Below are 17,095 nucleotides of genomic sequence, written 5' to 3'. Positions count from 1 at the left end.
TCCCCTTGTCTGGCTGGCCGGGGATGGCAGGGACAGGGGATGGCAGGAGCCAGAGCCCTGTCACTTCACATTACTGCTGTGAAATCCCCGAGGACCCGTGGCACGTTATGGGCTCTTGCAGGAGCTGTTTCCCTGCGAGCAGTGGAGCTGTCTGGGCTCAGAGTAAGGAAAATCCCCAAATTCTGTAGCTGTTTTCCTCTCCCCTGGCTCTCCCCACTGGCTTTTGGGAAAGAGCTCTGTGTCTGTTCTCTCCCAGGAGGGCTGTGTTTGGGTCCTTCCAGGTTGTTGGGCTCTTCCAAACTGGGAATAAACCAAACTTTTAAAAATAAACCAAAATTCATTCCCTCTGGATAATTTAAGTCACATGGTGCCTGAAACCTGCTTAGGAGAGGGACTCTGAGAGGGAAAGAATTGTTAATAAATGTTCTGTCTGCACAAACTGTAAAATATTCATTTCAGTCAGTTATTTCACGTTACTGAGCAAGTGCAAGAAGAATGAACTTTCTGAACAGCTTAAGGTACAATTCTGTAATAACCTGAGCCATTTAATGAATGAAATATTTAACATAATTTGCATATATTAAGTGATGGGATGACGTTTTTTTACTTCTGTGTACTCTTTGTGTATCTGGAACAGTGCAGCCTTTCCTCTTCACCACTCCTCACAGTGCTCCAGGGTAGGCACTGAGGGAATGGCATTTTTCCTCCCCATTTGGAGCCAAGCAAATGGGAGCCACACCAGCTGAAGGCAAGGGCACACACAGACACAGCTGAAGTGTTTTCAGTTTGGCAGCGTGGCTCGAGTAAGCATTGCTTCTGCTGCCATTTCTGCTCTTGATGCTCCCAGTCCCACAAAACACGATTTGTTTCCTTTTTTAAATTTTTTTTTATTTTAATCAAGTAGTATTTTAAGTGCAGACAAGAAGCTGTCTGCACGTGCCAGACTCCTCTTGGCAGCACGATGCACAAGGCCTGGGAGCTGCCCTGTTCTGAAGTACTCCTGGAGCATAGCTGGGCCTGGCACAATGCCCATCCCTGGGATGGGGCTGCCAGGCTGGATGCCATCCCTGTGCTGCACTGCTGGCCCCTCCAGAGTTGTGGCTGGGCTGCCCTTGGGGATGCTGAGCCTGCCTGTGGTGTCCTCGAGGGTGGCATCCCTGAGCTGGCACTGCTATGGGATGGTTGCTGGGTAAGTCAGGGCCAAGTAGGGCAGTGAAGATCTCAGGAATGGGAAATAAGGGGGGAACCTTGGTGCTTTCCCCCACAGAAGCAGAGAGAGCTGTAACAGGTGGTGAGTGACCAGCACTTCATTCTCATGTTGCTCTGGGAGGAGGGAGCTGCTAATTTCTATGTGAGAAGAAATTGCAGTTCATAATCCTAACAGTGGCAGGGCTGGGTTCTTAATTATACCCAATTAAGGTGTGACTTCATTAGTGTTCCCTAACTTAACTGCACTTTAATTCATTAAACTCTTTCTTCTGCTCTGGAAGTGGTTGTAGGAAACTATAGAGGGAAATGAAGTGTCCCAAGTCGTGTGTGTTTCAAATATCTGTGTATGGAGGTATAGATTTATAGATACATGAGTCTCTCTGTATCCCGTGGGTGGTTGCCCAGAGCAGCAGCCCTGGGGAGCACAGAGTGGATCTGGGGTGACCAGCGTGGCTCACAGTGATGCAGGTACATCCAAGGTGTCCACCATGCTGTGCCCTGATGCCCTCACTCTGTGGTAATGCCACTAAGGCTGAGCCTCACAGCCTGGATGAATAATGAATGCATCTTGCTCTTCCAATCCTCATTACTTTGTGGTTTTTGCATCCCACGCACTCTGTGTCGTGTCAGTCATTTGCCCAGTTTGTACTTTGTTCAGGGCTCTGGGCTGGTTTTCCAGCCTGTCTGAGCCTCACTCAGAAATGCTTTTTGTCATGTTCAAGTGGCACCTTCACACTGCTCGTTTCCAGGTCGTTGGTAAATATGAAGCAATAAAGGAAATATAAAAGGAGTTCAACCAGGAATCCCCATCTGTCTGGGCCTGCAGAGCTCCTGGATGTCAAAACTGCCTTTTCAGAACTTTAAAGGCTTAAAACCAGAGAAGAGCAGTGTAATTTTGAAACATGTCCCTTTCTTTTATCAGCAAGATTTAAATTTTTTTAAAGGTACATATTTTTAAAATAATAGGAAATGAGCCCACTCCTGGGGATGTAGAGCACAGCCTGGCACGAGTGTTCAGGGTCCCTTCTCAGCAGCTGGATTTGAGCTGGGTGAGCAGAGGGAGGGCTGTTTTCATCCTGCTGTCAATGTGCCTTGACAGAGCGTTAAAGTCAATATTACCCTAAAAACGTTCTGCTTTTCATAACAGGCAATTTTGTTGGTGTAGAAAATGCTTTGTTTGATTTCGGGAGCCATTCATTACAGGATCAGGGCTTCAAAGTGAAGCCAATTAGTTATAAGAGCTACTTTTAAAAAGCTTTTTTCCAAACACCAGCTTGAAGGTTAGCTAGAATGTAGTGAAAGGGGAGCACTGTGGTGTCGGGTACCACTGGGGCTGCATCCCCTCACTGAGGCCACATCCCATCAGGAACAGGAACCTGCAGCCACTCTGCGTGTGGTGGCTCACCCCCTTTTCTATATTTAGTAAGAAATGCATCAGCATCCCTTTTACTCCCTGAAATCCCTCTGGGAATGGAGCTGGTAAATAGCTGTTGCACTAAAAATAACACCTGCAGCAGCCGCTGGCAGCCACGTCCCCTTCCCTGGCTGAGCACAGAGCCAGAGGGCTCCCACCCTGGGAGCAGATGTTGGGATTTATGATTATTAAAAAAAAAAAGCAAAAATCAACACTTAGAAATATAAAGAGCATGAAATCGCCTGTGATGCTTAACCTTTGGGAAGCAGCATCCATGCTCTGTGCTGGCTGCTGTCTGTGAGAAAGGACCCAGCAGCCCCAGCACAGCCTGCAGCACTGCTCTGTGGGCTGGCACTCCAGAGGTCACTGGTGTGGCATGGCATCAGCCCTGCCTTTCACCAACCTTCTGCTCAACCCCTTTCCAAGGATAAATACAGGGAATCCTGGGCACTTTGGGCAGTTTGCTGTCCTGGCACTGCTGAGAATGGGAAATGGCTCTTTCACACAGACATCCTTTTTTCTGGTCATTTTTTCCCTTGTCATTTTTTTCTTATATGTTCTCCTAAAGGCAAGGCTTAACTAAACTTTTGGAAGTCTGAAAATAACTCACAAGGAATTTACAGTTCCCTGATGCTGCTCTGGTTTTATGGTTGTTTCCTTGCAGTGCCAACACACACAATAATTCCAGGTCAGAGGAGCAGTTTCCACAGATGGGAGCCAGCTGGCAACTGCCAGCCACTCTGGGAGCAGACCTGCTGTGCCTCCCAGGCCACAGGCCCTGGTTAATCCTCATGGCTGGATCCTGACATGGGGCAGAAATGTTTCCCTTTCATGACCCCACAGAAGGGAGAATGGTTTGATGACAGCTGTGAGTGTTGTGAGTTTACTGGAGCTGATGGGCACGTGGGAGCTGCCTCCAGAGACTGGACTTGTTGTTCCCAATTTTGTGAAGAATCCATCAAAGTGACCCTGAGATCATTTGGTTAAAGCATGGTGTGAATAATGCCAGTGTCACGGGTTCAATCCCCATATGGCTCATTCAGTTATGAGTTTGACTTTATGATCCTTCAGGGTCTCTCCCGACTCAGAATAGTCTGTGATTCTGAATTTACCAGGGAAGATCTGGGGAGAAAAAACCCAAAACAAAAAACCTTGCCAAAACCAACCAACCCAGCAGCAGCAGCCAGGAGCTGGGGACATCAGCACAACTCCTTGGGCTGAGCTGGGCCTGGGACAGAACCACTCTCTGAGGTGTTGGAGGCATCTCCTGCAGTACAGTGCAGAGAGCCCTGGCTTACTGCTAATGGCTCTGTGGCTTCTGAATAACCAACAATTAATTACATAAATACCTGATAATGCTTTTTTTTCTGGCTGCCTCTATTTGTTTAGTCTTGTGTTTGATATTGGTCCTTCCATTTAGATTTTTTATTTGAGTGGAGCATCATGAGATTAGGGGCTCCTGTACAGGTCGGGCAATGTGCCTCCAGGAAGGACAGCCAGAAGCCATGACTCTCTCATGGACTGTGGTTCTTTTGGAATCTTGAATGCTTAAAACCCTTTGTGAATTGTACTGATGCTCCACAGGTTCATTCCAGACACTGTTCCTGAGTTTTTGTCAGCCTGGCCACTCTTGGGTGCAGGGCTGTGCTGTGCAACTCAAGGCTCTGGGGTGTTCACAAATGCAAAACATGAACAAATCTTATAGGAATGATGATAATGAGTAGCACGGGTAATTTTTTTTAACACTAAATGTTGTTTGCACAATGATACAGGACACTTGTGTGGTATTGACAGAGCTGGGAAAGCCTTCTTTGTAAACAATGGAAAATGAATAAACTTGTTCAGTAATGACTTCAGGTACAGCAACTTCTGTGTTCAAACGGGACAGAAGAGAAGAGCAGAGTAATTGTGCTTGGGCTGGAGTGGGATAGATGGAGCGTGAAAGCACCAGCATCCAGGACTCACACTAATTAAGATGTGAGACTGAGGTGGTGGCATGACAGCAGAGCATTGGTCAAACCAGTAAAATGTCCCAGTCCCTGCTATTCCTGGATTCCCCTGCTATTCCCAGATTTCTGGGCTTTTTGGCTCTCAATCTGACCAGCAGGATCATTTGAATGCAGCTTTTATCATGATTGAATATGTATATTTTAAGAAGGATTTTAATTCTGTTTGAAATAAGAAAATGCCATAAATCAGCAGCAGAATCTTTTAACATTTACAGTTTTAAATGAATTCCTGGTGAGAGTCTCTTAAGCCAGATTTATATCTGACTCTGCATTGAGCTGTCGTTACGTGGGACTGAAAAACTGACAGAATTAGGCATAATGCAAAAACATGCTGAAAAGACAGTTTTGCAGGACTGTGGCACATTATTATGTCAGAGCATATGGGAGCGAGGAGTGTGTAGAAAGGGGCAATTTCTGAGGATATTTCCCTTTTAATGATCCTTCAATTGGAAGGGTTTGCTGCTGTCTCCATGCAAGAGAAGGCAAATGGAGCAGTGCCACTGCTGAGAGTAGGACTGGTGCATCCCCCTGGGGCAGGAGGGACCGTCCAGGCTGGCATGGGCAGGTTCACAGGGGGTCTGCCCCATCCCCTGTGATGCAGTTAGGCTTTGCCATTTGGTGCAGGACAGCTGCAGAACATTCCATATTCCTCCTGCTTTCTGTGGGAGTTGAGAGCAGGGCAGCATCTCTGAGGGCACATGCTCACTCTGGAGCAGGGAAATGCTCTTTGGCATCTTCAAGCCACGTGACTGTTTGAATTGTGTACACTAATTGAGGTTTTTGCTATTATGCTGTAATTAATGCATTGTAAACACAGGGACATTAGTGATTTTTTTTTTTTATCACGTTGCATATTTGACTCTTTCAGGCTTCAGAGGACAAGTGAACTGAACCAGCAGGATGCCAGTGTTCATGGTTCTTTAGATCACAGGGTTTAGCCCAAGGTCATTTAAAAGAAAAAAAAATCACATAATGACCTGTGGGTGTTTTCCAGTAACTCAAGGCTGGGCATTATTGGTTACTGCTCTGTTTCACTAACTGTCCCTCAGTGTGGGGCCTAAATGGAAGATAAAATCCATCCTAATCCTATTAGGCATGGGCTGATGCAAGGGCTGACTTTGCTCTTATTTGTGACTAACAGCACTTCTGAGAGGTTCAGGGCAGCCATGGCTGGGGGTTGTGCCCCATTGTGCTCTTGCTTTTCTAAAGACCCAGTGTGTGTCTCAGTTTGCTCTTGTCCATGTGTTTGGCAGGTGAAGGAGCTGAGCAGATCTGGTTCAGCTCCTGTGCTTGCTAGTCACTGCTTGTGCTCTTGATTGGGTTTTTTTTTCCTTCTCCTTTTCATGTTTTAGAGAAAATTATTTCTTGTCCAAATCTAGGTTTTTTTCATATTAGGTTTAACCCTGAAAATAGTGTTTGAGTTGTCCATTTGCTACTTTTTTTTAACTTTATTTACTTTTTTCCCTTTCTTCTGCCCCTTTCCATAAGTTTTCTTTGGGACTGTGTCCACTCCAGTTTGCAGCTGTTTTTTTGCTGTGCCAAGGCTGCCGTGGGTTTCACTGTTGTGGTCTTTTAACCCCAGGAGTTTGTCAGAGCTGCTCCAGCACTGGAATCCTGATGGTGCTGGGTGCATGAGGCCCCAGCAGTGCTGCAGAACACCATTGCAGTCAGATGACTTGATCAGCCATCGCAGCTCAGGATTCCTAAATGTCACCCTATAATATCTAATTAAGATTGCAGTTTGAAGACATCATGTACTTTAATTGAAAACTGTAGAGTAATCTATTCCATTTTTTTCCTGTTAAATTAATAGTGTGGACCTTTAGCAGATGGTTGGTGAGACACCATTATTAATGAAAACATCCCCCCTCCTGCAATCCTGCTGCTCACTGCCATGCAGGGAACCAAGGCGAGCATCTCCCAAACCCCAGGCATTTCCCACTTGGTGGCTTTACTCTCTTGTGGCACCAGACAGTGCTGCCAGGGCTGCCCTCAGGCGTTTTCCTGCAGAGGTGAGTTCAGCCACTCTGGCTGGGTAAGGGGGACAGCAGCAGCCAGCGGGCTCTGGGCCATCTCCTGCTCTCTGCAAACCAAGGGAAGGCAACACTTTGGGCCCCAAAATGGTGGGGGTTTTATCCATTAGGGCAATGAACAAGGGTCTGGCTTCAGCCAGTCCATGGTATTTTCACAGGTATAAATAAATGCCTCTGCACTTGGCAGGAAATTCATGGCATGAGTTGGAAAACCAAATTCGTGCAAGTCCAGCCTGACACGTGCTCTGGCTGGGCAGCCCTGGGCAACCTCTGACCCCCGGTCACAGCTTGTACTGCTGACACATTGTCAGCAAAACAGCAGCAATATCTGAGCTTTATTCCCTTCTCAGCCTCAGCATAGGCTGATCAATGTTTCTGCTTTGAGAAGTTGCAGATGGGTTACACTTCAAAACCAAACCAATCCTGCCTGAAATGGCAGTGAAGCATTCTGGTGTAGGAGTGTTCTGTCACTGACAGGCACCTGACCCTCCTGTCCCTGCTGGACACTCGTGGGCTCACTTTGCCTTTCTCCTGCTCCTTCTTTCACCCAGCTCATATGCCTTTGATAGTGGTGCTGATTTAGGCCACACCACTGGGCGAATGCAGTGGGAGTTTGATTTTTGTTCCCATGATGCTGATGTGTGTGGTGTTTGGAGCAGATTGTAGTTGGGATATTCAGAATATTAATAGCTTTGAGAGTGGGTATGGGTAGAAAATGGAAATGGCTCAATCCCAGCTGAGAAGATGGTCCATAGTCTACATGAATTTTTATTTTCATTTCAGAGCAGGACGATAAGGAAGTGATGGGCTGGAATTTGTGTTTATAGCAGAGAGGACGTGGTGAATTCCTAAGAGAATAAATGTGCTCGCTTAAGAGATTGCAGCTTTATTAGCTCTGTGGTCTAAATCTAGGCATGAGTAGAAACTCTTCTTCTTTCTCCTAACGCATGCATAGATTCAGGCTTATTAATTCAGGTGTGTATAATTCATACAAAGTAATAACTTGAAATTGAGACTGCTTTTTTTTTAATGAATTACATGTTGCTTTGAGACCAGATGGTGACCAGAGCTGCCTGGCCTAGGGAATCCTGCAATCCTTCTCCCTAACAGTTTCTCTTTTTATTTTGAGAGGTAAGGTGGGAATTGCAAATACCTTATGATGACGAAGGATGACCTGGAGCAAATTGAGGTGGGAGGAAGGAACCAACACTCAGTCCATGGCTTTAGGGAACCCATTAATTGTCCTTTTCAGAGTTTTTAAAACTTTTCTTCTACCAAAAAATGTGTGTGTTCACTGGAAACCCTTCAGCTCAGGGCAGAGTTGTCACCTTCCTGTGTGCACGACAGGTCACGAGCCTCTCTGACACTGCCTGCCTGCCTGTCAGTCTGTCCTGTGCTGTGTGGCCATGTCCTCTCCTCTCCTGTGCATGAAGACAAACAGCTTTGCAGCAGCTGCTGGGCAGCACTGAGTGCAGAGGGAGCTCCTTCCTCCCTGCTGTCCCTGTCCCTGTGGCACGGCTGCAGCACTGCCACTCGTCCTCACCGCGGCGGCCGGGACACGGCGGGTGAGATCAGGTCACCCATGTGCCACAGCTCTGGGCTGTTATGTGCTGGCATTAAATATTGAAGTGTCTGAGGAGCTGCAGTCACGTAGCATTGGGTGGGAGCATGGGGTGGCTCTGCCAGCGTGCCTGAGCCAGGAATGCCAGGCTGAGTGGTGCCACACTGGCACCAGGCTGAGGGAGCAGTGGGAACATCCTTGGTGGCAGCTGTCTGGAGCTGGTGGAGCTGCTTGTGTCCTGTTTCACGTAGCTCACTGGGCTTCCCAGCTGGTGGCTCCCTGGTGCATTTGCACTAATAATCTAAACAAACTGGCAAGTGCAAAAGAAAAAGAAATGGGCACCTAGATAAAATGCTTTCAGCCCGAGCAACCAAGTCTAAACTAAACACAGAATTAGCTGACCAAGTTTAGGGTAAAACACAACTTGAGTGATTAGAGTGTTAAATAATCTCATTGCTTTGCGGTGTGATTCCCTGAGGTGGTCAGTCAAGCCTGTTCTCACCAGTGTGAGTGGTGGGCTCAGTCCTGCAGACACTCAGAGAGAGAAAGCCACATGCTGAGCATTGCCCTGGGACTGGCCAACACACTCAGAAGTGGAGCTGGATCCACGCAGCTTTCAGTGATTCACCCTTTCCCAGCAATGCTCACTCAGTTTATGCTGACAGGAATTTCAAAGCTGGGGTAGAGGGGACGTGGGTCTGGGTGGGACATCCTGGCACAGGGGCTGCTGCCCGTGGTGCGCGGTGCCCTTGCCCATGGAGATAAACCTGGGTGGCCTTGGGGTGCACCTAGTGCCACCTGGCCTGGCTGGTGCTGCAGGGGGACTCGCTGGTGACGAGGTGAGCGTTTGTGTCACGTGCAGGCGTCCCTTGATTTCTGTGCTTGCTGTGCAATCACAGAGGAGCCAGCACCAGCCGGGCTTTCAGAGCCAGCTCTGTCTCGTCTGACCTTGCTGGTGCCATGCTGTCTTTTGTTTGTAGTCTAGGGCAAGAAGCAATGGGAAAAGGGTTTGATAGGAGACAAAAGCAAACAATAGCCTTGCTCCAAAGATACGATGAATGGGATATAATTGGATTTTTTTTGTGAGGACATTGATTTGACCCTGTGAGACACAGAAAGAATCATTAGGGGAATTAACACGCATTAAAATGCAGGGTTTTATCAGAGGGCTTTTATTGTGCCCATAGTTTTGTTTTTAATTATTTAATGACTTTGTGTCTTCTGGTGATAAATCTATTTCTTCCCTCTTTTTTCAAAGGGAAAAAGGGTGTTGGTGTGGCAGCAGGGTACTTGGCCCTTGCAGCTGCTGAACCCCAGCCCTGCCTGTGCCATGTAGACAGGGAGCCACTGGGCAGAGGCATCTCCTGCAAATCTCTGATCAACCACCAGTGCTGGGCTGAGCACTTTCCTCTGCAGAGCTGACATGAAGTTGTAGTTACAGAAAGCAAAACATATAAGGAATGGGGTTTAAGGGGGTTTTGCAGCAGAGGAGCACATCCTCCTTCCCTGCTGTATATCTGTGGCACTGGCTGGCAGCTTGGCCTTTCCTCTGCCCAAACATGAGTGGGCCAGGTCAGCAGAGTGGAGACCCATGTTCTGCCTTGCATGGGAGCCTCTTGTTGCTGCAGCTCCTCCAGCTAGAGATGATTTGGGATTAAGTTTTCACATGTGCCTGGCATGGTCTGGCAGGAAGGAGTAGAGTGAGTGAGCCGTGGGTAAGGCTGAGCTCCTTCATCTGAAATACTTTGGGTTTCTATGCCATAGCAATATATTTGTTCACCCACAAAAGTTAAAAATGGCTTAATTCTCCTTACAGCAGTTGAATTTTAGTAGGAAAATGCAAAATCTCAGACTAACCTGAACCCCCTAAACCATCTTTGCGTTGAAGGGGTTTGTTTCTGTAAATGCTTGCTTGCCTGGTGCTGAAGAGGATGTGCAGGGAACTCCCAAGTGCTCCTCAGCCTCTCCAGAGCTCATCTCACTGTACAGCAAGAGGTGACACTGGTTTGTAGCATAGTGAGCTGAGGACACATAATATGGGATGGGTTGGGAATAGAGCTCTGCTGATTGCTGCACTTTTGGTGGAATTACTGCACTGGCTTTAAAAAAACCTCAGAGTTATTGTTCCATATTTTCTGAAGAATTTTAGTTATGGAGTTCTTTGGTGGTTTTAGCCTGTTGGAAATTTGGGGTCAGACTTTTTGGCCATGTAGTGTCCAGATTTCAGCACTTGCATCTGATTCAGGTGCAGGTGCTATGAAACTGTGAGGATTGGGAAGGTCATCAGTGCTGGTATTGGAGGTCTGCACAGGCTGTCTTGCATGCTGAGTTTTATTCAGCCAGTAGCCACTAGCCAGAAATTAAAAAGAAGAGTTTTTGGAGCTTTGTGTTGCTGCTCTGTCATCTGTGTATATGGGGATCCCTTAAACCTGCAGAGACTGCCTTGGGAAACAAGGGGTGCATTGGTGGATTCCAGGAGAATTTATTTGCAGTGTAAACATGTTGGTCAGGAGTCATTAATATGACATTCACACAGCTCTAATAAAGTACATAACACGGAGATCTGGCACCGCCGCAATGCCCAGAGGACATTAAGTATGAGTCTTAAAACCAAGAGTATTGGAAACAAGATATTTTTACGTCTCGTTTGGGAGTAATATAATTGCATTTTGTGGCTCTAGCAGATGCTTGGGCCAGCTGGTTGGAGAGCATTGTGGGGGTTTTTAGCTTTGGTACTGTAAGCGACAGCCCTTATATAGAGCTAGCTAAAAAAAATTAATAAAAACACCTCTCCTGGTGGAAAGCCCTGGCACTGGAGTGTGTTGTGCTGTTGGGAGTTACAGCCTGGGGACACTTCTGCTGCAGTGGCTCTGGAGATGATCCTGCGTGTGGTTTGGGGGTCTGATTTGAGGCATTTCTACATTGAAGGCAGTTTCACTTACCTCACTTGTTCAGCTTTTGCTATGCAGGCCCCTCTCAGAGGGCTGGGTGATAATTTTTGGAAGATAACCATCAAAACTCTACATTTTTCTGAGTATATCGTAGGGGGCTTATTTTCAGCACAGTCCCAGGAGTCTGTGGCCATGTCTAGATATTGGGATACTGCTGGTGTGGTGACAGTTGTCACCTTGTGACCACCCTGGGTTTGTACCCAGGAAATGGATGAATGTCTGTCCTGTTCCTCAGGCCTGGTTACAGGCACTGTCGTGAATTATGTCGCTGGCGCCGATAATTTCCTGCAAACAAATCGCTTCTGATCTGGAAGTAATCGCCCGTATCATTCCTGCAAGTGGGAGCAATGACTTATGTTGATGTCACCCGCTGGCTTTTTATGGCAACGATTAATAATTCAGTAATTCTCTCTGCAGTGATGGTGTTCTATTTATAAATATTTTATTTAGCTCCCTGTGTCCGTATTGTCGCTACCCTCCCCTTTGCTTCCTGACGTCATACCGGGCTCTCGGCGATGCCGTGGTCACCACAGTTACCAGCAAATTCTCTGTGCTGGAAAATGTTAATGCCTTTCCTCATTTGCATCTCTTCATTGTCCTGTTTAAGCCTGGCCTTGGTGGCGTGGATGTGAACATTTACTGAGTGCTTTCTGTCAGTCAAAACCCGATTTCAGCTGCAGCCTGGCCCCGGGGTAGGCGGCTCCATGTCTCTGTTATAAAACTTTCCAGTTCCCAGCACAGCCATGCAAGTAACTCTGTTTTCTTTCTGCATTTCTCTTTCAGGAAATTGCAGCTTATTTAATAACGTTTGAAAAGCATGAGGAGTGGCTAACAACCTCCCCCAAAACCAGGTAATGTTCTCCTGCTCAGCACATTGACTCTCTCGCGCTGATGACTTGACTCACTGATCAATGCCTTGACCACCAAGTGGAAACTCCCAGTCACGCCTGATGGCTTGTGACACCAAACTCTCATTAATTGCCTTAATGAGCATTTTATTGAATGAAATCAGATTGATTAAAAATGGAACAGCTACAGTCTTGGCAGGTTAAAGTTTTAACCCGATTGCTCTGGATTTAATTGTATCCCTTCAGATGAGCAGATCTGAAGTCTCTGAGCAAGGTCACGGGCTGTTTATCTTGACAGAGCTCCCTTGCCTCTAACTTCAAATAAATAAAAAAGCACCAGCCCCACCGTGTGCTGCCTGTTCACAGACAGGCACAGGGATTGTTTGTGTTCTGGTGTTTCCCTTGCTGGGGTTAAGTGTTTGATGGTGAGGAGGTCCCAAAAAGCTGCATTAACAGACATGTTTGCAGTTTATTATTCAGTAAATGTCATGTCTTCTTCGTGCTGCCATAAATGTTTAACTTCTCGCTCCCCTGGGAACCCAGACATGGAGTTTTGGCTGTGGATGTTTTCCTGCTGTTTCAGCTATGTTCTGGCTCCATACGTCTCACTAACGCAGAGAACGACTCTTGCTTTCTGGTCTTGCTGGGCTTTTGCTGTTTTTCTTTTTCCCATCACCCCTTTCCTATTGCAGAGGGCTGGGCCATTGGAAGGAACCTGCTGGGACCCAGGTGAGAGAAAAGCCTGTTCTAGCATCCTGCATCCCAGCACCATCCATTGCAGGGGCCGGTGCCCGGAGCAGCGTGCTCCAGGTTTGGCATCACCTCCTGCTGCCATGAGCAGGGACAGAGGTCCCAGTGGGACACGGGGAGCAGTGCCACCCTAACGAATAGCACAGATTGATTCCAGGTGTTCCACAGCTGAAGAGAGGATGGACGTGGAGGCCTTCTCTGCACCTCTGCAGTGCAGCTGCAGGTGGGCCGCACAGAGGACCTGCTTTCCATGAAATATGGGAGCAAAAGAGCTGTGTTGTTTTACTTTTGTGGCCTTTCTCCCTCCAAGACTGTATATTTTTGTGACATTGGTAAGTAATGCATTTGCTTGTTATATTGAAATGTGTAACACCTGTGAAGGAGGTGTGGGAAACTCAATTGCTTTCTCAGTGGTTCTCCAAAACCTGGAGCTGCCATGGTGGTGGAAGGGCCCTGAGTGGATCTTTCCTGCTGGTAGCAGCTGTGAGGCTCTCCTTGGCTGCAGAACAGCAGGTAATTCAGTTAATATTAGCAATAGTTTTTTCTGGGTTGGTAATCTCAGTTTCAGAATTAATTCAAAACAATTTCTGGCTGAGACTTTGCCAGAGAAGCCTTTTAAGGGGTCAGAAAACACATTAACTAGTCTGGCTCTACATGGTGTCATTATAAATTGGAGATTATAAATGTTTTTGTAGCAGTATCTTCTGATTTTAAGAGCTTGGTTTGCTAAAGGCAATGCATGAAAATAATTTTCTGATGAACAATTCTGTACCTTCCCCTTGTGTGTTTACACTTGAAAGAAAGTCCCAGGAGAAGGAAAGTTGTGACATGAGTTCAAGGTCCTTCTGAAATTGTTCAGTTAGTTTTCTATCTTTTTTTTTAATATAAAAATTAATTGGAAGAGTTAGATGCTGAGTTGCTACAATCAGGGCTCCCAGTATTATAGAATTAATGACATCGATTTGGCACTGAACTGGAACACTCCCCGTTCTTTGTTTGCTGCTGTGGGTGCTACTAATTTCATCTCACAAAATTAATAAAAATTAATTGCACCACTGACACACAGAGAGTTTCCTAATCCGATGATGTATAGTGTGCTGTGAGGAGTCACTGCTGGATGGATGCCATGGGGCCCGGGGTGCAGCTGGACCTGCCTGTGGGAGCTGCTGCTGCTGCAGCTCTGGGCAGAGGGTTGATATTGCTGACGGGGTTTTGGTGCTGTCCAGCTCAGCCACCGGTGAAGGAACTGCTGCAGAGGGTCAGGCCAGGCTGGGCTGTGATGCCTCACAGGTCACTGAGCTAAGACAGAGCGTGGCAATGAGGGATGAGCTGGTTTGGAGCCAGGCTTGCAGTTCTGGATGTTTTAATCTCTTTCCCAAACAGAGTTTCCCATGTTTACAGCACGGATGGGTATTGCTTTAGTCACAGACATGGAGGGGAGGCCCTCTTGCCATTCAAGGAGCTATGACAAACCTTTGCAAAAAGTCCCTAAAATTACTTTTTCCTGAAACTTCTCATTGAACGACTCCAATTGATTGAATACACAGATATAAACGTACTGGAGCATTATTACAATAGTCCTTTGAGCGCTCCGGTTGATCAACATAAATTAGCGAGTGCACCTCGCAAGCCCTGACCTTGAGGCTGCCTTGGGATGGTGTTTGGTTCCTTGATGATGTGCCGGGTAATCCGCAGCGGGTGTTCCGCCAGCGGGGCGGGGGAAGCGTTCTGCTAATGCAGCAGGGCCAAGTGTCTGACATTTCCAAGTTTAAATGCAAATCACGATGACAAAAAAAAAAAAAAATTACTTGACATTTATATATCAAGTAGAACTTAATTGTTATTTACTTTGGAATTTCAATGGCAAAGTCAATTTTCTGAGTCCAGGAGTATTCTGCTGGAGGAAGATACTTTGCTTCCTTGTTTCCAGGTGCCTTCTGCCATTAGCATTTGTACAGTATTTTAAAAATATTCTTGAGCGATCTGAGGTGACTTCACTATTTCACAAGTGGGCCCCAGGCAGTGGAAAAGCCTTGGCTGTGCCCAGAAGGTGCAAGGTCAATTTTCCATCTGGGAATGCAGTTCACATGTGTTTCTGCCCCTTCCTGCTTCATGTCTTGGAAAGGACACAGGGGGATTTCTGGGGGGGACCAGCCCTACTCCACGGTGAGAGCAGGATGGGTGCAGTCCCTGGAGTCTCTCCACCTGCTGTCCAGGTGCCCATGCCCAGGAAGCACACCCTGTGCCTTACCTGTCCATCAGTCCAGTGTAAGGAACATCCCCTATCTGGGATATCAGCAGCATCGTAAAGAAAAGTTAGGATCTTGCAGTATATTAATTCTGTATTAAATAATTAATAGTAAAATTAATTGAATTGCTCCATTTTCAGGTAAAAAATAGGGTAATAAATATTCATAACTTACATGATTAAGGGAATTTCCATTTCCTATGTCGTTAAAGTGAGATTAGGTAAGGTTGGGTTTAAATGAAGATTGAAAACAATTGTGCTTTGGAATTAATTCACTATGTTAGGCCATTACCTTGAGAGCCTTCTTTCCAGTGTGCTCTGTGTGAGAGCTGTCCCACTGCATGGGTGGATGCTGCTGCCAGGATGTCCTGTCTGCTGGGAAATGAGACAGAGGCTCCCCGAGGAGGAGAAGCTCATGGGAACTGGAGGTTGTGGAAATGCAGCTGCCCAGAGCTGTGATTGGTGGCAAAAGTTCTGTCCTCTCCCCTTGTGCTTGTTGCAAAGAAAAGTCCTCTCAAGACCTTGTTTAGACTTTCAAGGCACGTTTTAAAGGTCCTGCTCTCTCATATGGCTTGTACTCTCCATAGGATGCAGGACCATTAACCTTGCCCGTGGGCAGTGCTGAAATTTGGGTTTTCTGCCCGTGCTGCTGGGAGCTCTGCTGGCATGTTTGGGGTCACATATGACCTATTTTCCTCTGTTGAAGGCAGCGTGTGTGTGCTGTCAGCACTCCTGGCTCAGGATGCTGCTTGACATAATCCCTGCTAAATGTGGCACATCTCTCTTTACACTTTATAGATTTCATGACTCTCAACACTTTCTTCTCGCTGCTTTCAGTATTTCCTTCTCTTTATTGTCCCTGCAGAGAATAAACAGTGCACAGACGGTTTTAAGAGCCCTTGGTTCGTATGGATTTTTAGCTGCTATGGTCTAGGGGTGTTGAGACACCAATAATGAATTCTTTTAACAGCTCACCGTGTTGATTGTAAAGTGACCTAAGGGCAGAGTTGCTGGGAGCCATCCAGATGCCTGGCCTAACTCAGGCAATGGTCTTCAAGTATTCCTTCCAAATTCTTCCCATGGCAAATCCAGCCTGGTGTGTGCTGGTCCTCAGGGAGAGCTGGTTTCCCTCTGTATTCAGCTGCTACCTCAGAAGAGCTGTGTCACAGCAGAAGGTGTCACTGGCCAACTCGGACAATCAAGGCTAGAGGTCTGTGTTTCTGTTGTGGATTCACCTGGCACAGAGGCTGAAGGTTGGCTCCTCCAGCCCACCAATGGCTCTGCAGCCCCTGTGCATGGACACCAAGCTTGGGCTTTCCCACACAGCAGAGGGATCTGTGTCAGAGATGTTCCACAGCTGGTCCACGCACACAAACACCTGCCCCCACGGCCTGGCTTTGCAGGCACACAGGGCAGGAGTGCAAAGGCTCCTTCCCCTCTTTATGTGGACTCATAAGAGTCCTGCAGCATTGCCCCTTGGAAGAGAACAGAACTCTGGAGAACATGGAATAGTCACAAAAGCAATTATCTGATAACAAAGCAATGAAATCATTCAGCAAACCCATCTGCCTGCAGCAAGGCTTGGTAGGTTTTTCTGTCAATGGGTATGGCCAAGGAAGACAACGTGGCCTTGGACAACACTGACATTCAGTATTTGGCAGGCTCTGACTGTTCTTGATCCCATGTGGGAGGATCTTGGGGTTGAGGAGTCTGCTCAGTGTGTGTGAGCCCTGTACTGGGCCTGTGATTGGGGTTCCCAGACTGTAAGGCAGATCAGTGAGGAGCTGCCCTTGTCCTGAGTAGAACAGATGAAAAAGTGTGCTGGAGGAGGTGTTGGGCTGGGCTTCTGATGGTCACACCCAGACCTGGCAGACAATTCCATATTGTCCAGCGTTCTGTGCTTCCTATCAAAGGGGCTTTGAAGGACAGGGCTTGATGGCTGTTGTGGAACCACCTTGGACCTGCCATTCCTGTGTCATATGTGCAGGCTGCAGAGGGGCAGAAGAACTGCTGTTTGTTCTTCAGGCTGTTCTAAATGGCAACAAAATGAGTCTTTGTCGCATTTTAAAGAT

At 47.0% G+C, this 17,095-nt stretch overlaps 1 protein-coding gene across 7 annotated transcripts in view; it reads left to right on the top strand.

Annotated features, from left to right (window-relative positions):
• The window catches only part of CAMTA1 (calmodulin binding transcription activator 1), a 237,669-nt gene that overhangs the window by 50,541 nt on the left and 170,033 nt on the right, over positions 1-17,095 (top strand). For all 7 annotated transcript variants that reach the window (XM_064397114.1, XM_064397110.1, XM_064397109.1 and 4 more), the window contains one exon: positions 11,961-12,028. In XM_064397114.1, the coding sequence (XP_064253184.1) occupies positions 11,961-12,028 (68 nt within the window). The remainder of the gene's footprint in view (positions 1-11,960; positions 12,029-17,095) is intronic.

This window comes from Passer domesticus, chromosome 22 (assembly GCF_036417665.1).
Source record: "Passer domesticus isolate bPasDom1 chromosome 22, bPasDom1.hap1, whole genome shotgun sequence".
NCBI lineage: Eukaryota > Metazoa > Chordata > Aves > Passeriformes > Passeridae > Passer > Passer domesticus.
Note: the sequence above shows the minus strand (reverse complement) of the source record. Positions and strands in the feature narration are given on the sequence as shown.